Source organism: Pempheris klunzingeri, chromosome 4 (assembly GCF_042242105.1).
Source record: "Pempheris klunzingeri isolate RE-2024b chromosome 4, fPemKlu1.hap1, whole genome shotgun sequence".
Classification (NCBI taxonomy): Eukaryota; Metazoa; Chordata; class Actinopteri; order Acropomatiformes; family Pempheridae; genus Pempheris; species Pempheris klunzingeri.
In genome coordinates, this window is record NC_092015.1 from 375,263 (window position 1) to 396,582 (window position 21,320).

At 47.0% G+C, this 21,320-nt stretch overlaps 4 protein-coding genes and 1 pseudogene across 4 annotated transcripts; 2 read left to right on the plus strand and 3 right to left on the minus strand.

The window, feature by feature from the left end:
* Nucleotides 1–992: 992 nt before the first annotated feature.
* Nucleotides 993–1,925, minus strand: LOC139200049 (olfactory receptor 2F1-like). The gene has a single exon (XM_070829279.1). It carries the CDS (start codon nucleotides 1,923–1,925, stop codon nucleotides 993–995), a length of 933 nt encoding a protein of 310 aa, XP_070685380.1.
* A 1,492-nt stretch (nucleotides 1,926–3,417) lies between these two features.
* On the plus strand, nucleotides 3,418–4,350 carry LOC139200050 (olfactory receptor-like protein OLF3). The gene has a single exon (XM_070829280.1). The coding sequence runs from the start codon at nucleotides 3,418–3,420 to the stop codon at nucleotides 4,348–4,350; it is 933 nt and encodes a 310-aa protein (XP_070685381.1).
* Nucleotides 4,351–10,401: 6,051 nt separating this feature from the next.
* On the plus strand, nucleotides 10,402–11,361 carry LOC139200051 (olfactory receptor 10A6-like). The gene has a single exon (XM_070829282.1). It carries the CDS (start codon nucleotides 10,402–10,404, stop codon nucleotides 11,359–11,361), a length of 960 nt encoding a protein of 319 aa, XP_070685383.1.
* An 889-nt stretch (nucleotides 11,362–12,250) lies between these two features.
* Nucleotides 12,251–16,535, minus strand: LOC139200053 (olfactory receptor 2G6-like; annotated as a pseudogene).
* An 886-nt stretch (nucleotides 16,536–17,421) lies between these two features.
* Nucleotides 17,422–20,472, minus strand: LOC139200054 (olfactory receptor 10J5-like). Its single transcript, XM_070829283.1, has 2 exons — nucleotides 19,519–20,472; nucleotides 17,422–17,589 (listed from the first exon to the last, which is right to left on the minus strand). The coding sequence occupies exons 1-2, from the start codon at nucleotides 20,470–20,472 to the stop codon at nucleotides 17,422–17,424; spliced, it is 1,122 nt and encodes a 373-aa protein (XP_070685384.1).
* Nucleotides 20,473–21,320: the final 848 nt, after the last annotated feature.

Below are 21,320 nucleotides of genomic sequence, written 5' to 3' on the forward strand. Positions count from 1 at the left end.
TATAAAATCAACATCAATAGCTGCTGGTTGTTTGTCACACTTGCTGTGACCTTAATGGTCGTACATATGAACATGTCACAGATTTTGGCCTCAGTTTGGACGTGAGTCACCCAAAGAGCCATTTTCATGTCAGGTTGTTTCACCTGAAGGATTTTTAGAGTGAAACATGAAACATATTTTCTGTGAGCCTGTGAGAACGACTGAGCTCATCACAGTAATCCCACCAGGATGGAGACGGACAGTTAAACAGTGTCACATCCATAACTTTTACTGTTTGAACTAAAGATGACTCGTCAGCTGCTCAGGTTTGATGAATCTAAAGGTCACTGTCATGGACATCAGATTAACAAGAATCACCAGATTTATCAATAATACAAATCCTTCTTGTTCTAGAAACAGCAGAGCTCAATGTGACCATGTTTCATGTGAAACTGATAAGATCCACTGAATACAGAGGAAACATTAATATAAGGTTTAGATTTAACCCCCCTCTTCTCAACCTTTGACCCCACCAGCTGAAACTGTCTGACACGATGAAGACAATAATCTGAGGACATATTCAACATTTTATTCTTGGAGGGAAAAGGACACATGATCAGAGCTGATGATCACAGGCAGCAGCTGTTTCTATTGTGATGAATGGAAGTGATCAATAAATGATCAATAGTTGATCGTTATTATTATCACTCAGCGCTGCTGTGTTGGCCGGAGACTCGAATATCATCAGAACAGTTTTTAGTTTGGTTTTGTAGTTAAAGTTTCACCATAAAGAGTGAAACCTTTTTGATTCTTCGTTCACATTCACACTTTATTCACCCCCGAGGAGGAACTCATTTGTAGCTCCCCCCGTACACACACCTACATACAACAGACAGCCAATAATCAATAGTTAGGTCGGGAAAGTTACAGAACAATCCACCAGAGCGTGAAGAGTGGAGCATTGATTAGTTCAGAGCGACTGTTGTTGGTCCGACCCCCCGCTTACATCAGCGTCACAGCCGAATGGTTTTGCCTTTTATCATTCTGTTCATGCTTTGCCGAATCTCTCGCATTTTAATGCCGTAAATGATGGGATGCAGCAGAGGAGGGATGACAAAGAAGTTCATGAACGTTAAAATGTTCACTGCCGGTGGGACCTGGTGGCTCACGCGGTTGTAAATGAACCCAAAAAAGGACGCGGCGGAGAAATTGATGAAGGTGACTAAGTGAGGGGTGCAGGTCTGCAGCGCTTTCCTCCGAGACTCCTTTGAGGTTTTCAGAACCACAGTGAAAATGTGGACGTATGAGAGGATGACGAGGAAACAGGGCAGAACAATGACACAGACGGCGCAGACCAGGCCGAACACGCTGATCACCGCCGTCTTTTCACAGGACAGCTCTGAAATCACCAAACTGTCGCAGAAGAGTTTGTCCACCGTGTGTCTGCACAGGCTGAGTCTGGACGTCAGGTACACCTGGACGGCCGAGGACGAGCTGAGGGTGAAATAAACCGCCGCCAGCATCAGTTTGACCCTGGCCGGCGTCATGATGGAGTGGTACAGCAGGGGCTTACAGATGGAGACGTAGCGGTCGAAGGCCATCAGCGCTAAGATACAGAACACACAGCCGCCGTACACGTTGCTGAAAAACACCTGAGTCAGACACTGGCGGAGAGACACCTGCTGCCTGCTCGCCAGCAGGTGTCTGGTGATGATGGGACACACAGACGAGCTGCCCATCACGCCGCTCAGAGCCAGGTGGGCCAGCAGGAAGTACATCGGCCTGTGAAGCCGAGACTCGACGCAAACAACCAGAACCAGGAAAAGGCTGACACACAGGCCGGAGAGGTAGAGCACCAGGATGCAAACGACGAGCGCAAACTTGGAGAGAGCAAAGGAGCCGTAGATGGTGAAGGTGACGGGAGGCGCCGACACAGAGCTGTTCATGGTCACACACGCACAGGAGGTGTGTTTCAGTCTGATGCTTCCCTCCCTCCTCTGACTCCGTTTTAATGAAGCTCTGGTTTTCCCTGCGGGCCCCTGATGGCGGCGGTGTGCGCGGTCCGGACCGCCGGCCGAAGATGTGTGTTTGTGCATAATTAATCAGTGACATCACAGAACTTCAGCGTATCTCTGAGTGAGGTGGAAGCTGAGAAACAGTGAACCATGAAAGGCTGTTGTGACGTTTGTCCCAAAGAAAGAAGACGTTGAGGTTCTATCAGATCAGACAGGCCGGGCTAACAGCAGCCATGCTAGCCAGGAGCCTTCACACTTACCTTACCTGTCTAAAGGGTCCTGTCTGAACCTGACCAATCAGAGGAGGGTCCTGACTGAACCTGACCAACCAGAGGAGGGTCCTGTCTGAACCTGACCAACCAGAGGAGGGTCCTGACTGAACCTGACCAACATGAGGAGGGTCCTGACTGAACCTGACCAACCAGAGGAGGGTCCTGACTGAACCTGACCAACCAGAGGAGGGTCCTGACTGAACCTGACCAACCAGAGGAGGGTCCTGACTGAACCTGACCAACCAGAGGAGGGTCCTGTCTGAACCTGACCAACCAGAGGAGGGTCCTGACTGAACCTGACCAACATGAGGAGGGTCCTGACTGAACCTGACCAACCAGAGGAGGGTCCTGACTGAACCTGACCAACCAGAGGAGGGTCCTGACTGAACCTGACCAACCAGAGGAGGGTCCTGACTGAACCTGACCAACCAGAGGAGGGTCCTGTCTGAACCTGACCAATCAGAGGAGGGTCCTGACTGAACCTGACCAATCAGAGGAGGGTCCTGTCTGAACCTGACCAACCAGAGGAGGGTCCTGACTGAACCTGACCAACCAGAGGAGGGTCCTGACTGAACCGGACCAACCAGAGGAGGGTCCTGACTGAACCTGACCAACCAGAGGAGGGTCCTGACTGAACCTGACCAACCAGAGGAGGGTCCTGACTGAACCGGACCAATCAGAGGAGGGTCCTGACTGAACCTGACCAATCCTGATGCCTGTAAAGCCAAACTTCAGGCTACGAAATAGCGGTTCACAAACCAACAGGTGACGTCACTGTGGCCACGCCCTCCTCTCTTTAAATGAGGACAGATTCAGAAGCACTTTGTGTCTCGAAGTGACTCCATAACTGAGTGTGTGTTTTTGAATCAGACATCAGGTAGATGAACGAGGTCGCTCTAACTCGGTCCTTAACAGTTGTTAGTGGTTGGATTATATTCAGTCAGTGTTTGATTTGATATGAAAACACCTGAAGAGGTGAAGAGGAGCAGGAGCTCAGGTGTGTGTGGGGGGGCTCACACTGACTGCAGCAGCTTTCTGTTCCTTCCTGCTGAAGTGTGACAGCAGACGGGGGATGAGGAGGACTGTATCAGGCTGAACTCGGACTGAAACATGTCACAGTGCTGTTAGTTTGTTCAGGGAGTCACAGGAGGATGATGAGAAACTCCTCACAGGCTTCACACTTCACACTCGCTGCCTACTCTGACACGGGGCTCTTTAAATACTTGCTGTTTCTCATGATCCTGTTTTATTATCTTGTGATTGTTGGGGCCAACGTCCTGCTGGTTGTGGTGATCTGTGTGAACAGGAGCTTACATGAACCTATGTACCTTTTCCTGTGCAGCCTGTTTGTGAATGAGCTGTATGGTAGTACAGGACTGTTTCCTTTGCTGCTGCTTCAGATCCTCTCTGACACTCACACTGTTCCTGCTCCCTGCTGCTTCCTGCAGAACTTTGTTTTATACTGCTACGGAGGTGTAGAATACTTGAACTTAGCCGTCATGTCCTATGACAGATATGTGGCCATCTGCTGTCCCCTGCAGTACAACACTAGGATGACGGCTAATAAAATCGCCTCCCTGGTCGCTCTGACGTGGTTCTGCCCGTTACTGCTCTGCCTGGTGATGACGTGTCTGAGCAGCTCGTTGCAGCTCTGTGGGAAGGTGATTGAGAAAGTTTACTGTGATAACTACTCCATCGTCAAACTGGCCTGTGACGACACCTCAACCAACAACATCTACGGACTCTTCATTTCTTCACTCTCAGTGTTTGGTCCGCTCGTCCTGATTCTTTACACTTACATAAAGATCCTGAAAGTTTGTCTCCGCGGCTCCAGGCAGAGCCGACAGAAAGCCGTCAGCACCTGCACTCCTCACCTGGCCTCCCTCCTCAACTTCTCCGTCGGGGCCAGCTTTGAGATATTACAGAGCAGGTTCGACATGAACAATCTTCCCACTATCTTGAGAATCGGTTTGTCATTGTACTGGCTGACCTGTCAGCCGCTGTTCAATCCGTTACTGTACGGTGTAAATATGTCCAAAATCCGCATCATATGTAAAAGTCTTGTCTTCGATAAAACGATGTAACGTCGTCTGACAGATTTCAATGTTGAGACATTAAAAACGTGTGTGTGGTTGTAAAGGTGTGATTTCATAAATCTGCTCCACGATGACGTCAGAGTGAAACACAGAAAGTTAGAGTGACAATAAAAACAGTCGATGGAGACACTGTCTCCATGTTCTGCACCATGTGTGCATATTATTATGGGATATTGTGTTTTCCCTCCAGACTTCTTTACTGCGCTTTCCTCTCAAATATGTCTATAGTTTATATCTATATATCTACATATATATCTACATATATATATATATACAGCTTCTTTCAAAGGGGGGAGCCACAGAGTAGAGGAGGCCACAAACCTTCACTGTCAGGGGACGGGAACATTTTAGTATTAGTGTTAGTGTTAGTGTTAGTACAGCACAGGGTAACCAGGGTAACCAGGGTAACCAGGGTAATCTGTAGAGGACACGTACAGATTTTTAAAAGGACATCAGAGATTGCAGTGACAGACTTTTCATTAGCGTCCATATCTTTAAAATATGTCATGTTTCTATGAAATGGTCATAATTGCATATTTTTGAGTTTCATGGAGTTAAAGAGTGCTTTAACACTCAACATCCCCCCACCCCCCATGGGAGGTGTTGTTAGCATGTTAGCATGTTAGCATGTTCCTGTTTAAACTGATCTAAGATAAAAAACTATATCAGACAGAAGATTCATTCTTTTTTCAGAAGAGGCTCAGACTTCATTCTTGAAGTCGTCACGTCATTAAATTGCATTACGAACGGTAGAAAACCTCCATGTTGGGGAGGGAAGAACTAGCAGAGCCATTTTCAGAGGGGTCCGTTGACCTCTGAGCTCCAGATCCTCAGTGTGTCAGTGTGTAGTGGAGGTCTATAGTGTGTGTGTGCTAGTTAGTCAATGTGTCAGTGTGTAGTGGAGGTCTATAGTGTGTGTGTGTTAGTTAGTCAGTGTGTCAGTGTGTAGTGGAGGTCTATAGTGTGTGTGTGTTAGTTAGTCAGTGTGTCAGTGTGTAGTGGAGGTCTATAGTGTGTGTGTGCTAGTTAGTCAATGTGTCTGTGTAGTGGAGGTCTATAGTGTGTGTGTGCTAGTTAGTCAATGTGTCAGTGTGTAGTGGAGGTCTATAGTGTGTGTGTGTGCTAGTTAGTCAGTGTGTTAGTGTGTAGTGGAGGTCTATAGTGTGTGTGTGCTAGTTAGTCAGTGTGTTAGTGTGTAGTGGAGGTCTATAGTGTGTGTGTGCTAGTTAGTCAGTGTGTTAGTGTGTAGTGGAGGTCTATAGTGTGTGTGTGTTAGTTAGTCAGTGTGTCAGTGTGTAGTGGAGGTCTATAGTGTGTGTGTGTTAGTTAGTCAGTGTGTCAGTGTGTAGTGGAGGTCTATAGTGTGTGTGTGCTAGTTAGTCAGTGTGTCAGTGTGTAGTGGAGGTCTATAGTGTGTGTGTGTTAGTTAGTCAGTGTGTCAGTGTGTAGTGGAGGTCTATAGTGTGTGTGTGTGTTAGTTAGTCAGTGTGTCAGTGTGTAGTGGAGGTCTATAGTGTGTGTGTGCTAGTTAGTCAATGTGTCTGTGTAGTGGAGGTCTATAGTGTGTGTGTGCTAGTTAGTCAATGTGTCAGTGTGTAGTGGAGGTCTATAGTGTGTGTGTGTGTGCTAGTTAGTCAGTGTGTTAGTGTGTAGTGGAGGTCTATAGTGTGTGTGTGCTAGTTAGTCAGTGTGTTAGTGTGTAGTGGAGGTCTATAGTGTGTGTGTGCTAGTTAGTCAGTGTGTTAGTGTGTAGTGGAGGTCTATAGTGTGTGTGTGCTAGTTAGTCAGTGTGTCAGTGTGTAGTGGAGGTCTATAGTGTGTGTGTGTTAGTTAGTCAGTGTGTCAGTGTGTAGTGGAGGTCTATAGTGTGTGTGTGTTAGTTAGTCAGTGTGTCAGTGTGTAGTGGAGGTCTATAGTGTGTGTGTGCTAGTTAGTCAATGTGTCTGTGTAGTGGAGGTCTATAGTGTGTGTGTGCTAGTTAGTCAATGTGTCAGTGTGTAGTGGAGGTCTATAGTGTGTGTGTGTGCTAGTTAGTCAGTGTGTTAGTGTGTAGTGGAGGTCTATAGTGTGTGTGTGCTAGTTAGTCAGTGTGTTAGTGTGTAGTGGAGGTCTATAGTGTGTGTGTGCTAGTTAGTCAGTGTGTTAGTGTGTAGTGGAGGTCTATAGTGTGTGTGTGTTAGTTAGTCAGTGTGTCAGTGTGTAGTGGAGGTCTATAGTGTGTGTGTGTTAGTTAGTCAGTGTGTCAGTGTGTAGTGGAGGTCTATAGTGTGTGTGTGCTAGTTAGTCAGTGTGTCAGTGTGTAGTGGAGGTCTATAGTGTGTGTGTGTGTGTGTGCTAGTTAGTCAGTGTGTCAGTGTGTAGTGGAGGTCTATAGTGTGTGTGTGTGCTAGTTAGTCAGTGTGTCAGTGTGTAGTGGAGGTCTATAGTGTGTGTGTGCTAGTTAGTCAGTCAGTGTGTTAGTGTGTAGTGGAGGTCTATAGTGTGTGTGTGTGTGTGTGCTAGTTAGTCAGTGTGTAGTGGAGGTCTATAGTGTGTGTGTGTGTGTGTGTGCTAGTTAGTCAGTGTGTAGTGGAGGTCTATAGTGTGTGTGTGTGTTAGTTAGTCAGTGTGTCAGTGTGTAGTGGAGGTCTATAGTGTGTGTGTGTGTTAGTTAGTCAGTGTGTCAGTGTGTAGTGGAGGTCTATAGTGTGTGTGTGCTAGTTAGTCAGTGTGTCAGTGTGTAGTGGAGGTCTATAGTGTGTGTGTGTTAGTTAGTCAGTGTGTTAGTGTGTAGTGGAGGTCTATAGTGTGTGTGTGCTAGTTAGTCAGTGTGTAGTGGAGGTCTATAGTGTGTGTGTGTGTGTGTGTGTGTGTGTGTGCTAGTTAGTCAGTGTGTTAGTGTGTAGTGGAGGTCTATAGTGTGTGTGTGCTAGTTAGTCAGTGTGTTAGTGTGTAGTGGAGGTCTATAGTGTGTGTGTGTTAGTTAGTCAGTGTGTTAGTGTGTAGTGGAGGTCTATAGTGTGTGTGTGTGTGTGCTAGTTAGTCAGTGTGTCAGTGTGTAGTGGAGGTCTATAGTGTGTGTGTGCTAGTTAGTCAGTGTGTCAGTGTGTAGTGGAGGTCTATAGTGTGTGTGTGCTAGTTAGTCAGTGTGTCAGTGTGTAGTGGAGGTCTATAGTGTGTGTGTGTTAGTTAGTCAGTGTGTTAGTGTGTAGTGGAGGTCTATAGTGTGTGTGTGCTAGTTAGTCAGTGTGTCAGTGTGTAGTGGAGGTCTATAGTGTGTGTGTGTGTGTGTGTGCTAGTTAGTCAGTGTGTTAGTGTGTAGTGGAGGTCTATAGTGTGTGTGTGTGTGCTAGTTAGTCAGTGTGTCAGTGTGTAGTGGAGGTCTATAGTGTGTGTGTGTGTGTTAGTTAGTCAGTGTGTCAGTGTGTAGTGGAGGTCTATAGTGTGTGTGTGTGTTAGTTAGTCAGTGTGTCAGTGTGTAGTGGAGGTCTATAGTGTGTGTGTGTGTTAGTTAGTCAGTGTGTCAGTGTGTAGTGGAGGTCTATAGTGTGTGTGTGCTAGTTAGTCAGTGTGTCAGTGTGTAGTGGAGGTCTATAGTGTGTGTGTGCTAGTTAGTCAGTGTGTCAGTGTGTAGTGGAGGTCTATAGTGTGTGTGTGTTAGTTAGTCAGTGTGTCAGTGTGTAGTGGAGGTCTATAGTGTGTGTGTGCTAGTTAGTCAGTGTGTCAGTGTGTAGTGGAGGTCTATAGTGTGTGTGTGTGTGTGTGCTAGTTAGTCAGTGTGTTAGTGTGTAGTGGAGGTCTATAGTGTGTGTGTGTGTGCTAGTTAGTCAGTGTGTCAGTGTGTAGTGGAGGTCTATAGTGTGTGTGTGCTAGTTAGTCAGTGTGTCAGTGTGTAGTGGAGGTCTATAGTGTGTGTGTGTTAGTTAGTCAGTGTGTCAGTGTGTAGTGGAGGTCTATAGTGTGTGTGTGTGTTAGTTAGTCAGTGTGTCAGTGTGTAGTGGAGGTCTATAGTGTGTATGTACTAGTTAGTCAGTGTGTCAGTGTGTAGTGGAGGTCTATAGTGTGTGTGTGTGTTAGTTAGTCAGTGTGTCAGTGTGTAGTGGAGGTCTATAGTGTGTATGTACTAGTTAGTCAGTGTGTCAGTGTGTAGTGGAGGTCTATAGTGTGTGTGTGTGTGTTAGTTAGTCAGTGTGTCAGTGTGTAGTGGAGGTCTATAGTGTGTGTGTGTGTGTTAGTTAGTCAGTGTGTCAGTGTGTAGTGGAGGTCTATAGTGTGTGTGTGTGTGTTAGTTAGTCAGTGTGTCAGTGTGTAGTGGAGGTCTATAGTGTGTGTGTGCTAGTTAGTCAGTGTGTTAGTGTGTAGTGGAGGTCTATAGTGTGTGTGTGTGCTAGTTAGTCAGTGTGTCAGTGTGTAGTGGAGGTCTATAGTGTGTGTGTGCTAGTTAGTCAGTGTGTCAGTGTGTAGTGGAGGTCTATAGTGTGTGTGTGCTAGTTAGTCAGTGTGTCAGTGTGTAGTGGAGGTCTATAGTGTGTATGTACTAGTTAGTCAGTGTGTCAGTGTGTAGTGGAGGTCTATAGTGTGTGTGTGTTAGTTAGTCAGTGTGTCAGTGTGTAGTGGAGGTCTATAGTGTGTATGTACTAGTTAGTCAGTGTGTCAGTGTGTAGTGGAGGTCTATAGTGTGTGTGTGTACTAGTTAGTCAGTGTGTCAGTGTGTAGTGGAGGTCTATAGTGTGTGTGTGTTAGTTAGTCAGTGTGTCAGTGTGTAGTGGAGGTCGATAGTGTGTGTGTGTGTGTTAGTTAGTCAGTGTGTCAGTGTGTAGTGGAGGTCGATAGTGTGTGTGTGTGTGTTAGTTAGTCAGTGTGTCAGTGTGTAGTGGAGGTCTATAGTGTGTGTGTGCTAGTTAGTTAGTGTGTCAGTGTGTAGTGGAGGTCTATAGTGTGTGTGTGCTAGTTAGTCAGTGTGTCAGTGTGTAGTGGAGGTCTATAGTGTGTGTGTGTGTGTTAGTTAGTCAGTGTGTCAGTGTGTAGTGGAGGTCTATAGTGTGTATGTACTAGTTAGTCAGTGTGTCAGTGTGTAGTGGAGGTCTATAGTGTGTGTGTGTACTAGTTAGTCAGTGTGTCAGTGTGTAGTGGAGGTCTATAGTGTGTGTGTGTTAGTTAGTCAGTGTGTCAGTGTGTAGTGGAGGTCTATAGTGTGTGTGTGTGTTAGTTAGTCAGTGTGTCAGTGTGTAGTGGAGGTCTATAGTGTGTGTGTGTGTGTTAGTTAGTCAGTGTGTCAGTGTGTAGTGGAGGTCTATAGTGTGTGTGTGCTAGTTAGTTAGTGTGTCAGTGTGTAGTGGAGGTCTATAGTGTGTGTGTGTGTGTTAGTTAGTCAGTGTGTCAGTGTGTAGTGGAGGTCTATAGTGTGTGTGTGTTAGTTAGTCAGTGTGTCAGTGTGTAGTGGAGGTCTATAGTGTGTGTGTGTGTGTTAGTTAGTCAGTGTGTCAGTGTGTAGTGGAGGTCTATAGTGTGTGTGTGCTAGTTAGTCAGTGTGTTAGTGTGTAGTGGAGGTCTATAGTGTGTGTGTGCTAGTTAGTCAGTGTGTCAGTGTGTAGTGGAGGTCTATAGTGTGTGTGTGCTAGTTAGTCAGTGTGTCAGTGTGTAGTGGAGGTCTATAGTGTGTGTGTGTGTGTGTTAGTTAGTCAGTGTGTCAGTGTGTAGTGGAGGTCTATAGTGTGTGTGTGTGTGTTAGTTAGTCAGTGTGTCAGTGTGTAGTGGCCCAGTCTGAAGTCTTTTCTCATATCCTGGTTCATATGAATACAGTCTGATGATGCTGATGATGATGATGCTGATGATGATGATGATGATGATGATGATGATGATGACTCATACCAGTGACGTCAGGCTGCTGCTGAGGCTTTAAGAAGGTGGAGCAGAGTGACTTCAGTCAGGAGGGATCTGAACACATGAAGTCTTCGGCTGGACTGTTTGTGTCGATGCTTCAGCTGCTCGCTGTGATGAATGTGGGCATTTAACATGTAACACTGGTGTTCTTCTCTTTCTTCCTCCTGTTTCACACTCATGAGAAACTCCTCACAGGCTTCACACTTCACACTCGCTGCCTACTCTGACACGGGGCTCTTTAAATACTTGCTGTTTCTCATGATCCTGTTTTATTATCTTGTGATTGTTGGGGCCAACGTCCTGCTGGTTGTGGTGATCTGTGTGAACAGGAGCTTACATGAACCTATGTACCTTTTCCTGTGCAGCCTGTTTGTGAATGAGCTGTATGGTAGTACAGGACTGTTTCCTTTCCTGCTGCTTCAGATCCTCTCTGACACTCACACTGTTCCTGCTCCCTGCTGCTTCCTGCAGATCTTCTCTGTGTATTTGTATGGAAATGTAGAATTTACTAACTTGGCCGTCATGTCCTATGACAGATATGTGGCCATCTGCTGTCCCCTGCAGTACAACACTAGGATGACATCTAAAAAGGTCACCGTGCTGATTGCTGTCATATGGCTGCTTCCCTTTTCTGTTGTTTTTGTCACGACCTCCCTGGCTGCCTCTCTGCAGCTCTGTGGGAACATCATCAACAAAGTGTACTGTGACAACCACTCCATCATTAAGCTGGCCTGCCACGACACCTCCGTCAACAACATCTATGAACTGGTCGCTGCTTCTCTCGTGGTCTATGTTTCAGTGTCCGTCATCTTCTACACTTACATGCAGATTCTCAAAGTGTGTTTTTCTGGCTCTAAGCAGACCAGACTGAAGGCTCTGAGCACCTGCACTCCTCACCTGGCCTCCCTCCTCAACTTCTGCTTTGGGGTTTCCTTTGAAATCCTGCAGAGCAGGTTCAACATGAGCAGCGTCCCCCCTCTGCTACGAATCTTCTTGTCACTGTATTTCCTCACATGCCAGCCGCTCTTCAGCCCTTTAATGTACGGCCTCAGCCTGTCCAGAATACGTACCGTGTGTAAAAGTCTGCTTCTGACTTCTGTCGGGACGTTTAGATCATCCAACATGTTTGTTGAGTAACGAGAGGAAACAAAGTGGAGCCTTCAGCTCACTGGTGTCAGCAGCAGAGACTTCTTCAGCTCACGTGCTGCATTCAAGGGTCCCAAAGCTTCATGTCACACAAGACGACAAACAGTTGGAAGGTGAAGCTCTTTGGTTTGTTGAACTTTCCCATCTTGTTTTAATCTTCTGTATGAAACAAAGGCTCAGTGATGATCTAAAGTAATAAAGTGATCAAATGAAGAGTTCACCTGCTCTTATTTCTCTTCTCTTCACTTTCTCTTTCTCTGCTATGAGTTTTGCATCCTGATGAATCTTTTACTCAGACATTAAATCTGTTTATTACATTTGTCCTCTCTCACCATCTCCTCTGACGCTTCGGCATCATAACTAAGTCGTCTTGGACCTTAAGTGGAATCTTTAAAAACTGTTTGTGTGCATAGAGATGAGAAACTTTTCCTTTGACAGCTGTGGGAAGAGTTTGGGAGGTGCTGGGAAAAGGACATTCAGTGGGAACGGGAAGGAGGTTCACTGAGTCTGAGAGCTGCTGAACTAGCCTGGATATATTCTATCTGATTCCAGTTAGCGACACTGTGACACATCAGAACTGCAGTAAAACAGAGATCTGAATACAACCAAAGCACGTGACTTAACACGTAAGCTCAGATACGATTACGCTATTTATTCATTAAAGGAGGCAAAATGCACTTTAGAACATCTTTTCCACATGAACACGTGTCCCTGCTGTGTCCACAGACCCTCAGACCAGCAGGGACACGTCAAAGGTCAACTTTACTTTATTCTGGACGGACACAGGGTCTGTGTGCAGACGAACCATCCTGTCCGAACCTTCAACACACACTCACACAAGCAGTTACCATAGAGACCGAGCTAAGACCAGCTACAGCACTTAGCTGGGGGGTCTGACCCACACCAGGGGGTCTGGCCCACACCAGGGGGTCTGACCCACACCAGAGGGTCTGACCCACACCAGGGGGTCTGACCCACACCAGAGGGTCTGGCCCACACCAGGGGGTCTGACCCACACCAGGGGGTCTGACCCACTCACCAGAGGGTCTGGCCCACACCAGGGGGTCTGACCCACACCAGGGGGTCTGACCCACTCACCAGAGGGTCTGGCCCACACCAGGGGGTCTGACCCACTCACCAGAGGGTCTGGCCCACACCAGGGGGTCTGACCCACTCACCAGAGGGTCTGGCCCACACCAGGGGGTCTGACCCACACCAGGGGGTCTGACCCACACCAGGGGGTCTGACCCACACCAGGGGGTCTGACCCACTCACCAGAGGGTCTGACCCACACCAGGGGGTCTGACCCACTCACCAGGGGGTCTGGCCCACACCAGGGGGTCTGGCCCACACCAGGGGGTCTGACCCACTCACCAGGGGGTCTGACCCACTCACCAGAGGGTCTGACCCACACCAGGGGGTCTGACCCACACCAGGGGGTCTGACCCACTCACCAGGGGGTCTGGCCCACACCAGGGGGTCTGACCCACTCACCAGGGGGTCTGACCCACTCACCAGGGGGTCTGGCCCACACCAGGGGGTCTGGCCCACACCAGGGGGTCTGACCCACTCACCAGGGGGTCTGACCCACTCACCAGAGGGTCTGACCCACACCAGGGGGTCTGACCCACACCAGGGGGTCTGACCCACTCACCAGGGGGTCTGGCCCACACCAGGGGGTCTGACCCACACCAGGGGGTCTGACCCACTCACCAGGGGGTCTGGCCCACACCAGGGGGTCTGACCCACACCAGGGGGTCTGACCCACTCACCAGGGGGTCTGACCCACACCAGGGGGTCTGGCCCACACCAGGGGGTCTGACCCACTCACCAGGGGGTCTGGCCCACTCACCAGGGGGTCTGGCCCACACCAGGGGGTCTGACCCACTCACCAGGGGGTCTGGCCCACACCAGGGGGTCTGACCCACTCACCAGGGGGTCTGACCCACTCACCAGAGGGTCTGACCCACACCAGGGGGTCTGACCCACACCAGGGGGTCTGGCCCACACCAGGGGGTCTGACCCACTCACCAGGGGGTCTGACCCACTCACCAGAGGGTCTGACCCACACCAGGGGGTCTGACCCACACCAGGGGGTCTGACCCACTCACCAGGGGGTCTGGCCCACACCAGGGGGTCTGACCCACTCACCAGGGGGTCTGACCCACTCACCAGAGGGTCTGACCCACACCAGGGGGTCTGACCCACACCAGGGGGTCTGGCCCACACCAGGGGGTCTGACCCACTCACCAGGGGGTCTGACCCACTCACCAGAGGGTCTGACCCACACCAGGGGGTCTGACCCACACCAGGGGGTCTGACCCACTCACCAGGGGGTCTGGCCCACACCAGGGGGTCTGACCCACTCACCAGGGGGTCTGACCCACTCACCAGAGGGTCTGACCCACACCAGGGGGTCTGACCCACACCAGGGGGTCTGGCCCACTCACCAGGGGGTCTGGCCCACACCAGGGGGTCTGGCCCACACCAGGGGGTCTGACCCACACCAGGGGGTCTGACCCACACCAGGGGGTCTGACCCACACCAGGGGGTCTGGGGACCACTTTGTAGGGAGTGAACACCTTTTATGGTCCTCCATGTTATATTCCTCTGTGTGGACACACACTCTCCCTATTGTGTGTTAGCTAGTCACAGTTAGTTGACTTCATGTGTTAATAAATGAGTTGATCCACATGCTGTCTTCTTTAATGTTACTCTGTCAAGAACTCTGAGATCCTTCAGCTGGCCGTCAATGTGCTCACTTTGGTTTTAGTCACTAAATTAATTATTAATCATACTAAATTGATAGTTTAGTATTTTATGAGACTGAATCAGTTGAAATTGCTTAATGGGACTTAGTCCCATTAATCAATATAAGTATTAATGATCTTCATCCCTTTAACGCCTCGTGTATCGTGTTGGATACATACACCTCTACATCATCAGTGCTTTATATGTTTTTGTTTCTAATAAACAAAGTGACCAATAAATTGAACAAAAATGCCGGATGTAGCAAAAATGATACAAATTAAAACTTTAAACTTAAAAAATATTTTGTTTTTGTGTAATTTGTCAGAAGGTTCAGTTTCAAAAAATTAGAATTTTCTGGCAGTTATTTCATGGTCCAGGCTTTAAAGGGTTAACAACCCCGACATGTGTTGGTGCTCCAGAGGACTGAGCTCAGCATCAACACACACTGCACTTCATTTGGACTCAGTTCAACTTCCACAGTCTAACCACAGCAACTGTTATGATCCTGCTGTCTCTCTCCCTCTTGTGTGTTTTGTCTCCCCCCGTCAGGAGGGTTACTCCCGGTCATCTATCCACACACCTGCAATAATCACACACCTGTTCGTCATCAGCAATCCAGCCACCTACTCCTCCCCAGTCTTTGTAAGCCCAGTTCACCCTCCCCCTCACTGCCAGACTGTCCGTTCCCGTATGGTAACTTACGGCTCTTTGTCTCCTGATTTCCAAGCGTTAGCTTTTGCATCTATCCCTTGTCCCGGTCCTGTCTCCCTCTCCGATTGCTTCCCCAGGTCTCCAGCCTGCTCCCTCCTGGTCTCCCCTCCGGCCCGGTTCCCTCGTCTCCACCAGCCTGCACCTCCAGCCTTCTACCTCCTGCCCAGTTGCTAATAAACTTGCCAGTCTCCTTCCATCGTCAGTGTCTGTCTGTATTGTGGGTCCAGCCAGTTCGGTTCCTCATAACAGCAACAAAAGTGGATCCATCCGCCAGAGAAAATAGTCCCCAACAAAGCAGACTCAGACATGACTGACCTGTGTTTTACAGTTTATAGACAGTTTATTTGAACATGTTATTATCCTCAAATGCTGTCATATCCATCATATATCATGTATTTAATGGATACATAACCATCCCATAGTCATTCCTTTGATCTCTGCAACATTGCACTACAGTCGTCCTCACGTCTTTAGTCAGAGTTGCTTTTTACATATAAACCTTTATATGTATGTACGTGTTCACATCTTTGGCCGATGAAGATAATTATGACTCTGATTCTGATGCACTTTGTGTACAACAAGAACATAGCTCATACTTGTTGGGGTATTTTCAGTATCAAGCACAGACTTCACTGTTTGATGTTCTACCTTTTCATACACACAGTTAACAGCAGACATCATCAGTGTCGTCACTGGAGTCACACTTCATCTATTCACTTTGTCCTTCCCGTCATCCTCATACACTTTACAGCAGAGTGGAACAACAGGCTTTTACACATGCTGCGGATTTTGGAAATGTTCAGTCCGTACATCACAGCGTTAAAGAGCGGCTGGCACGTCAGGTAGTACAACGATAAAACTATTTGTAGCACACTGTGAACACTTTTCATGTCGAACCTGCTCTGTAATATTTCAAAGCAAACACCAAAGGAGAAGTTGAGGAGGGAGGCCAGGTGAGGTGTGCAGGTGCTGACGGCTTTCTGTCTGGTCTGTTTGGAGCCAGAGAGACAAACTTTAAGGATCCTTATGTAAGTGAAAAGAATTAAAACTAGAGGACCAAACACTGTGAGAAAAGTGACGATAAGTCCATAGATGTTGTTGACTGTGGTGTCGGAGCAGGACAGTTTGACGATGGAGTAGTTATCACAGTAAACCTTATCAATGACGTCCCCACACAGCTGTAAAGAGGAACTTAAGGATGTCGTGCCAGCAACTGTAAGAAAAGCGTACAACCATGTTAAAGCAATAAATGTGGCGATTCTCCTAATAGTCATCCTGGAGTTGTACTGCAGAGGACAGCAGATGGCCAGATATCTGTCATAGGACATGACGGCCAAGTTGCAAAACTCTGCAGAGCCATAACTGTACAAGCAGAAGACCTGCAGGAAGCAGCAGGGAGCAGGAACAGTGTGAGTGTCAGAGAGGATCTGAAGCAGCAGCAAAGGAAACAGTCCTGTACTACCATACAGCTCATTCACAAACAGGCTGCACAGGAAAAGGTACATAGGTTCATGTAAGCTCCTGTTCACACAGATCACCACAACCAGCAGGACGTTGGCCCCAACAATCAAAGTATATAAAAACACCATGATAATAAAATATAAGTATTTAAACATCCCTGTGTCAGAGTAGGCACTCAGTGTGAAATACAAAACCTGAGTAGAGTTAATCTTCATCCTCATTTAAGCTTGTAAAGCAATCATAACACTGCTCAGTGGAACAGTGCAACACATTTAAATGATGGAGTTGAAGCTGGTCCCAATAGAAAAACCTGGTCCTGCAGCACGTGAACAGGACCAGGACACACAGTCTACCCTAACCCTAACACCTTTAGGCACCAGTTTGATGAACTGGGTCAGCTAAATGATTTGATTATTCATCCTACTGTACATGCACATTCATTTATTTCGCTATTCAGCACAGCTGCTGCCAAAATCAAAGACTGACTGACATGTAATGTCCTTAGTTCTATAAATATGTCTCATCATACACAGTCTCAGACAGAAGTCAATCAATCAAACAAACTTCATTTATGTAGCATCAGTTGATCACAAACGTTATTCAAGGCACTTTTTATATCGAGCAGGTCGGGACCGAACTCTTCAATTAGGAATTCAAAATAAAGAATTCAAGAATGCTCCTCATGTGCGATATGATTCAACCCTTTCCCACGGTCTGTGTTAAAGAAGTAAGCAAAAATCACAATTAGTCATGATATCAAAAGGTAATACTGCTTACGTTCCTCAAAAATGTCAGTATCATGATGATATCGAACTGGGGGGAAGCCCCACCACATACCGACTGTTTTTAACTACATGTAGCCTAAACCTGAATTATAACAGTCCTACATTTCAGCAAAGCAAATCAGAGCAGACTTCTGGGGCAGACTAGTGATGTTGAATGTTAAGACTTTTAAGAGTTTTATCAAAACCTTTGGTATCAACCAAATGATGCTGAAAATCAATATTGTGAACAGCACACTGCCTCACACGGGGAACCACTTACACGCTGGAGTTTTTGGTTAAATCTGAAATAATTATCAGAGATCATTAGCAGTTATCTTGATTAATGAGACTCACTGTAAATTCCTCACCAGCAGTTCTGACAACACCATGTGGGGTTCCATCCCACGGATGATAGTTCTCCCACCACCTCCACTGGGTCGGGGGGGAGACCCAGGACCGAGCTGGCCTTCTTGATGAGCCTGTCCACAGCTATGATGCTGCCCCCCCCAGCAGACCACGCCATATAAGATGGCTGATGCCACAACAGAGTCATAAAAGGTCTCACGGATCCATATTGATATAATAATATTAGTCATATTGATCAGTATTAGTCATATTTCTATTGTCAGCACTGTAGTCAGTTATTATTTTGGTTGCTGTTTGGTGTGCACCCCCCCAACCCAACATGGACCCTGACCCTTCATGTTGAATTCCTGAATCTTTGGTGTCTGAATGAAAGAGTTTGTTCTGAGCTGCTCTTTCTGGAAACAGTCTGAGAGAAACACTGCTGTGACCTGGAGCTGGAGAGAGAAACACTGACTGAATGAAATTGTCAGCCACCATTTTTGTATTCAGTGTTTTAAATGTTGTATTTTATGTGATGATGTGTCTGCCACAGTCTATTTTCAGCGACAGAACATCTCTGAATGACTCGGCAGAAGAAATAGCTTCATATTTTTGTGTTGGTTTGACATAACCACGGTCTTTAAATATGAAATCCTCATGTTTTGTGTATTAATATCCAATGTTTTTCTAATTTATAGTTGCTAATATACAGAATGTGTAAGGCCTGAGGCTGCTTGTCAGTTATAGACAGTTTAGAGGACGTGGAAGGTAACTGTTCATGGGACATGTAAAGGAAGACTAAATTCATTCATTATGTTAGTGGGAGCCATGATGAGCTCATCCATGGAGCACCACAGAAACACTGTGTGCTCTGCTTGTTACCATTTCAGAGCAAACTGTTAAAGATGTAGAATTTGCTTTCTCTGTGCAGTTATTGAGGTTATTACTGTGATAAACTGTACATTACCAGCGTGGCAGGAAGTGCTGCGTACCGTATTAAAGCTTTATTTAACAGTTACAGCACTGATAGTGTCATTTGAAACACAGGAAACAGATTTAGTCTATTTAACTACAGCAGGATGTGATGCGGTCACATTATCAGAGAGCTGTCACTCAAACCTGCGCTGTGGGGCAGCTGTCCACCTGGTGCATCAGGTACTAATTCAGCTTTACACTCAGCAATCGTTTGTCTTTGCTGCCAGAGGACGAAGACGTTTCTAGAAGTTTCAGGAAACTGTAAACTTCCTTCAGGCGTTTGCCCCGACGTCATCGCTCAGTGGGGGTCCGTCCTGAGGTTTGCTGCCACTGAGCGGTCTGGGGGGTCGTTATGGTGCTCAGCCCTCTGTGGACCAGGGGAACCAGAGCTGAGGTCTGCTCAGGCTGATTGGTCTCACAGGTCAGCGGCTCTGAGGGTTCATTAGTGGAAAGTGTTGCTGATGTGGAGACGCCTCAGGGACAAACATGTTGACGGGCTGAGGTGACCTTTGACCTGAGGGACAGTGATGCAACTTTCCCGACACCAGCGGCCTCTGGGGGGGTTCACAGTGACTTTGCCAACGTTTTGATTCAAGAGTATCTCTTTAGATCTTTAGTGACCAGTTTAGAAGTGAACAGTAAAGAAAAGAGAGAAACTCTCTGAGAGAAACAGTCGCAGCAGTTTGTAACTCACTTCTCATGAAAAGATTTAGTCATGAAAGTCAGAAAAGGCTCGGGACAGCCGGGACTCAGCTGCTCGGCTTTGGAACACCTCTAAATTTAAACCTTCACAAATGTTTCCAAGGGTTTATTAGCTTAACAGGAAGTGTCTTGGTTAAAGGTGGACTGCAGGGACACCATCCACTCTGCACACGGGGCTCATTGACAACAAGAACACAGAATAAACCCTCAATCGTCCTTTAAAGTCTACATCCAGTTTCAGCGGTCTGATTCTGATGTTGAGTACACACACTTTAGTACCTGGCACCTCTGTTTCACATACGTCATCGTACTCCAGACTTCACTGTTTGATGTTCTACCTTTTCATACACACAGTTAACAGCAGACATCATCAGTGTCGTCACTGGAGTCACACTTCATCTATTCACTTTGTCCTTCCCGTCATCCTCATACACTTTACAGCAGAGTGGAACAACAGGCTTTTACACATGCTGCGGATTTTGGAAATGTTCAGTCCGTACATCACAGCGTTAAAGAGCGGCTGGCACGTCAGGAAGTACAACGATAAAACTATTTGTAGCACACTGTGAACACTTTTCATGTCGAACCTGCTCTGTAATATTTCAAAGCAAACACCAAAGCAGAAGTTGAGGAGGGAGGCCAGGTGAGGTGTGCAGGTGCTGACGGCTTTCTGTCTGGTCTGTTTGGAGCCAGAGAGACAAACTTTAAGGATCCTCATGTAAGTGAAAAGAATTAAAACTAGAGGACCAAACACTGTGAGAAAAGTGACGATAAGTCCATAGATGTTGTTGACTGTGGTGTCGGAGCAGGCCAGTTTGACGATGGAGTAGTTTACACAGTAAACCTTATCAATGACGTCCCCACACAGCTGTAAAGGAGCAATAAGTGAAATCAAAATAACAATAGTAAGAAAAGAGTACAACCATGTTACAGCAACAAGCACGAAAACCTTTCCAATAGTCATCCTGGTGTTATACTGCAGAGGACAGCAGATGGCCAGATATCTGTCATAGGACATGACAGCTAAGTTTGAAAACTCAATGCAAACGTACGAGTAAACAGAGAAGACCTGCAGGAAGCAGCAGGGAGCAGGAACAGTGTGAGTGTCAGAGAGGATCTGAAGCAGCAGGAAAGGAAACAGTCCTGTACTACCATACAGCTCATTCACAAACAGGCTGCACAGGAAAAGGTACATAGGTTCATGTAAGCTCCTGTTCACACAGATCACCACAACCAGCAGGACGTTGGCCCCAACAATCACAAGATAATAAAACAGGATCATGAGAAACAGCAAGTATTTAAACATCCCTGTGTCAGAGTAGGCAGCGAGTGTGAAGTGTGAAACCTGAGTGGAGTTTCTCATCATCCTCGGTTTGGCTTCTAAAGTAATCATAGTGAACAGACTTACATTATCATCATCATCTGGAAAAGTTCCACTTTGTTTCGAGTATTTGTTCATTCACACAATAAACTGACTTGGTCTGAAATATATCCACTTCCTGTAAAACTTGTTTTACATGTTTTACAGGTTTATTTTAGAAAACACAGTCAAGACAAATTCCCTAAACGTACCATTCCCTGATCTGCAGTCCGCACAAAGTTTGGCTCAGAAACGTCAGAACACTGAATGACTCGTGGGCTGAACCTGCTGCAGACAGTCGCCCACTGCTTCTGCTTCCTTTAGCCTTTTACGACGAGGGACGCCCACAGCAGCAGGGCGGCCTCAGCATCAATTCTAATTACTGATTGGTCAAAGTTTAATGAATGTTTATGATTCGCTCATATCAGTTACCAAGTTAGCTGTGAAACGAGGATACTACTTCCTGTGAGGGATGAGGCCTGACGAGTCCATCAATGTCTGATTCTGGACACCTGGAATAGCCTTACCTGCTCATCCCACTGTCACTTCATTCACAGTTTCATGCCTTTTGCACATTACGCTAGCCACAAAGCTAACGCTATGCTTTAATGAAATATAAACATGTATATCTGTATAACGCCTTTCTAGTCATCTCCAACACTCAAAGTGCTTTTAGATCCTCATTCACACAGGAAGAGTCTGAGCTGGAGGAGTTCTCTCACACACTGAAGCTGCTTCAGGAGCAGGTTGGGGTTCAGTTTGACATGGAGCAGAGGAGCAGAGGAGCTGGGGATCAAACCACCGACCTTCTGACTGAGGGACGACCCGCTCTGCCTCTGAGCCACAGTTGACACACAGTAAATATAAGCATGCATGTTTAA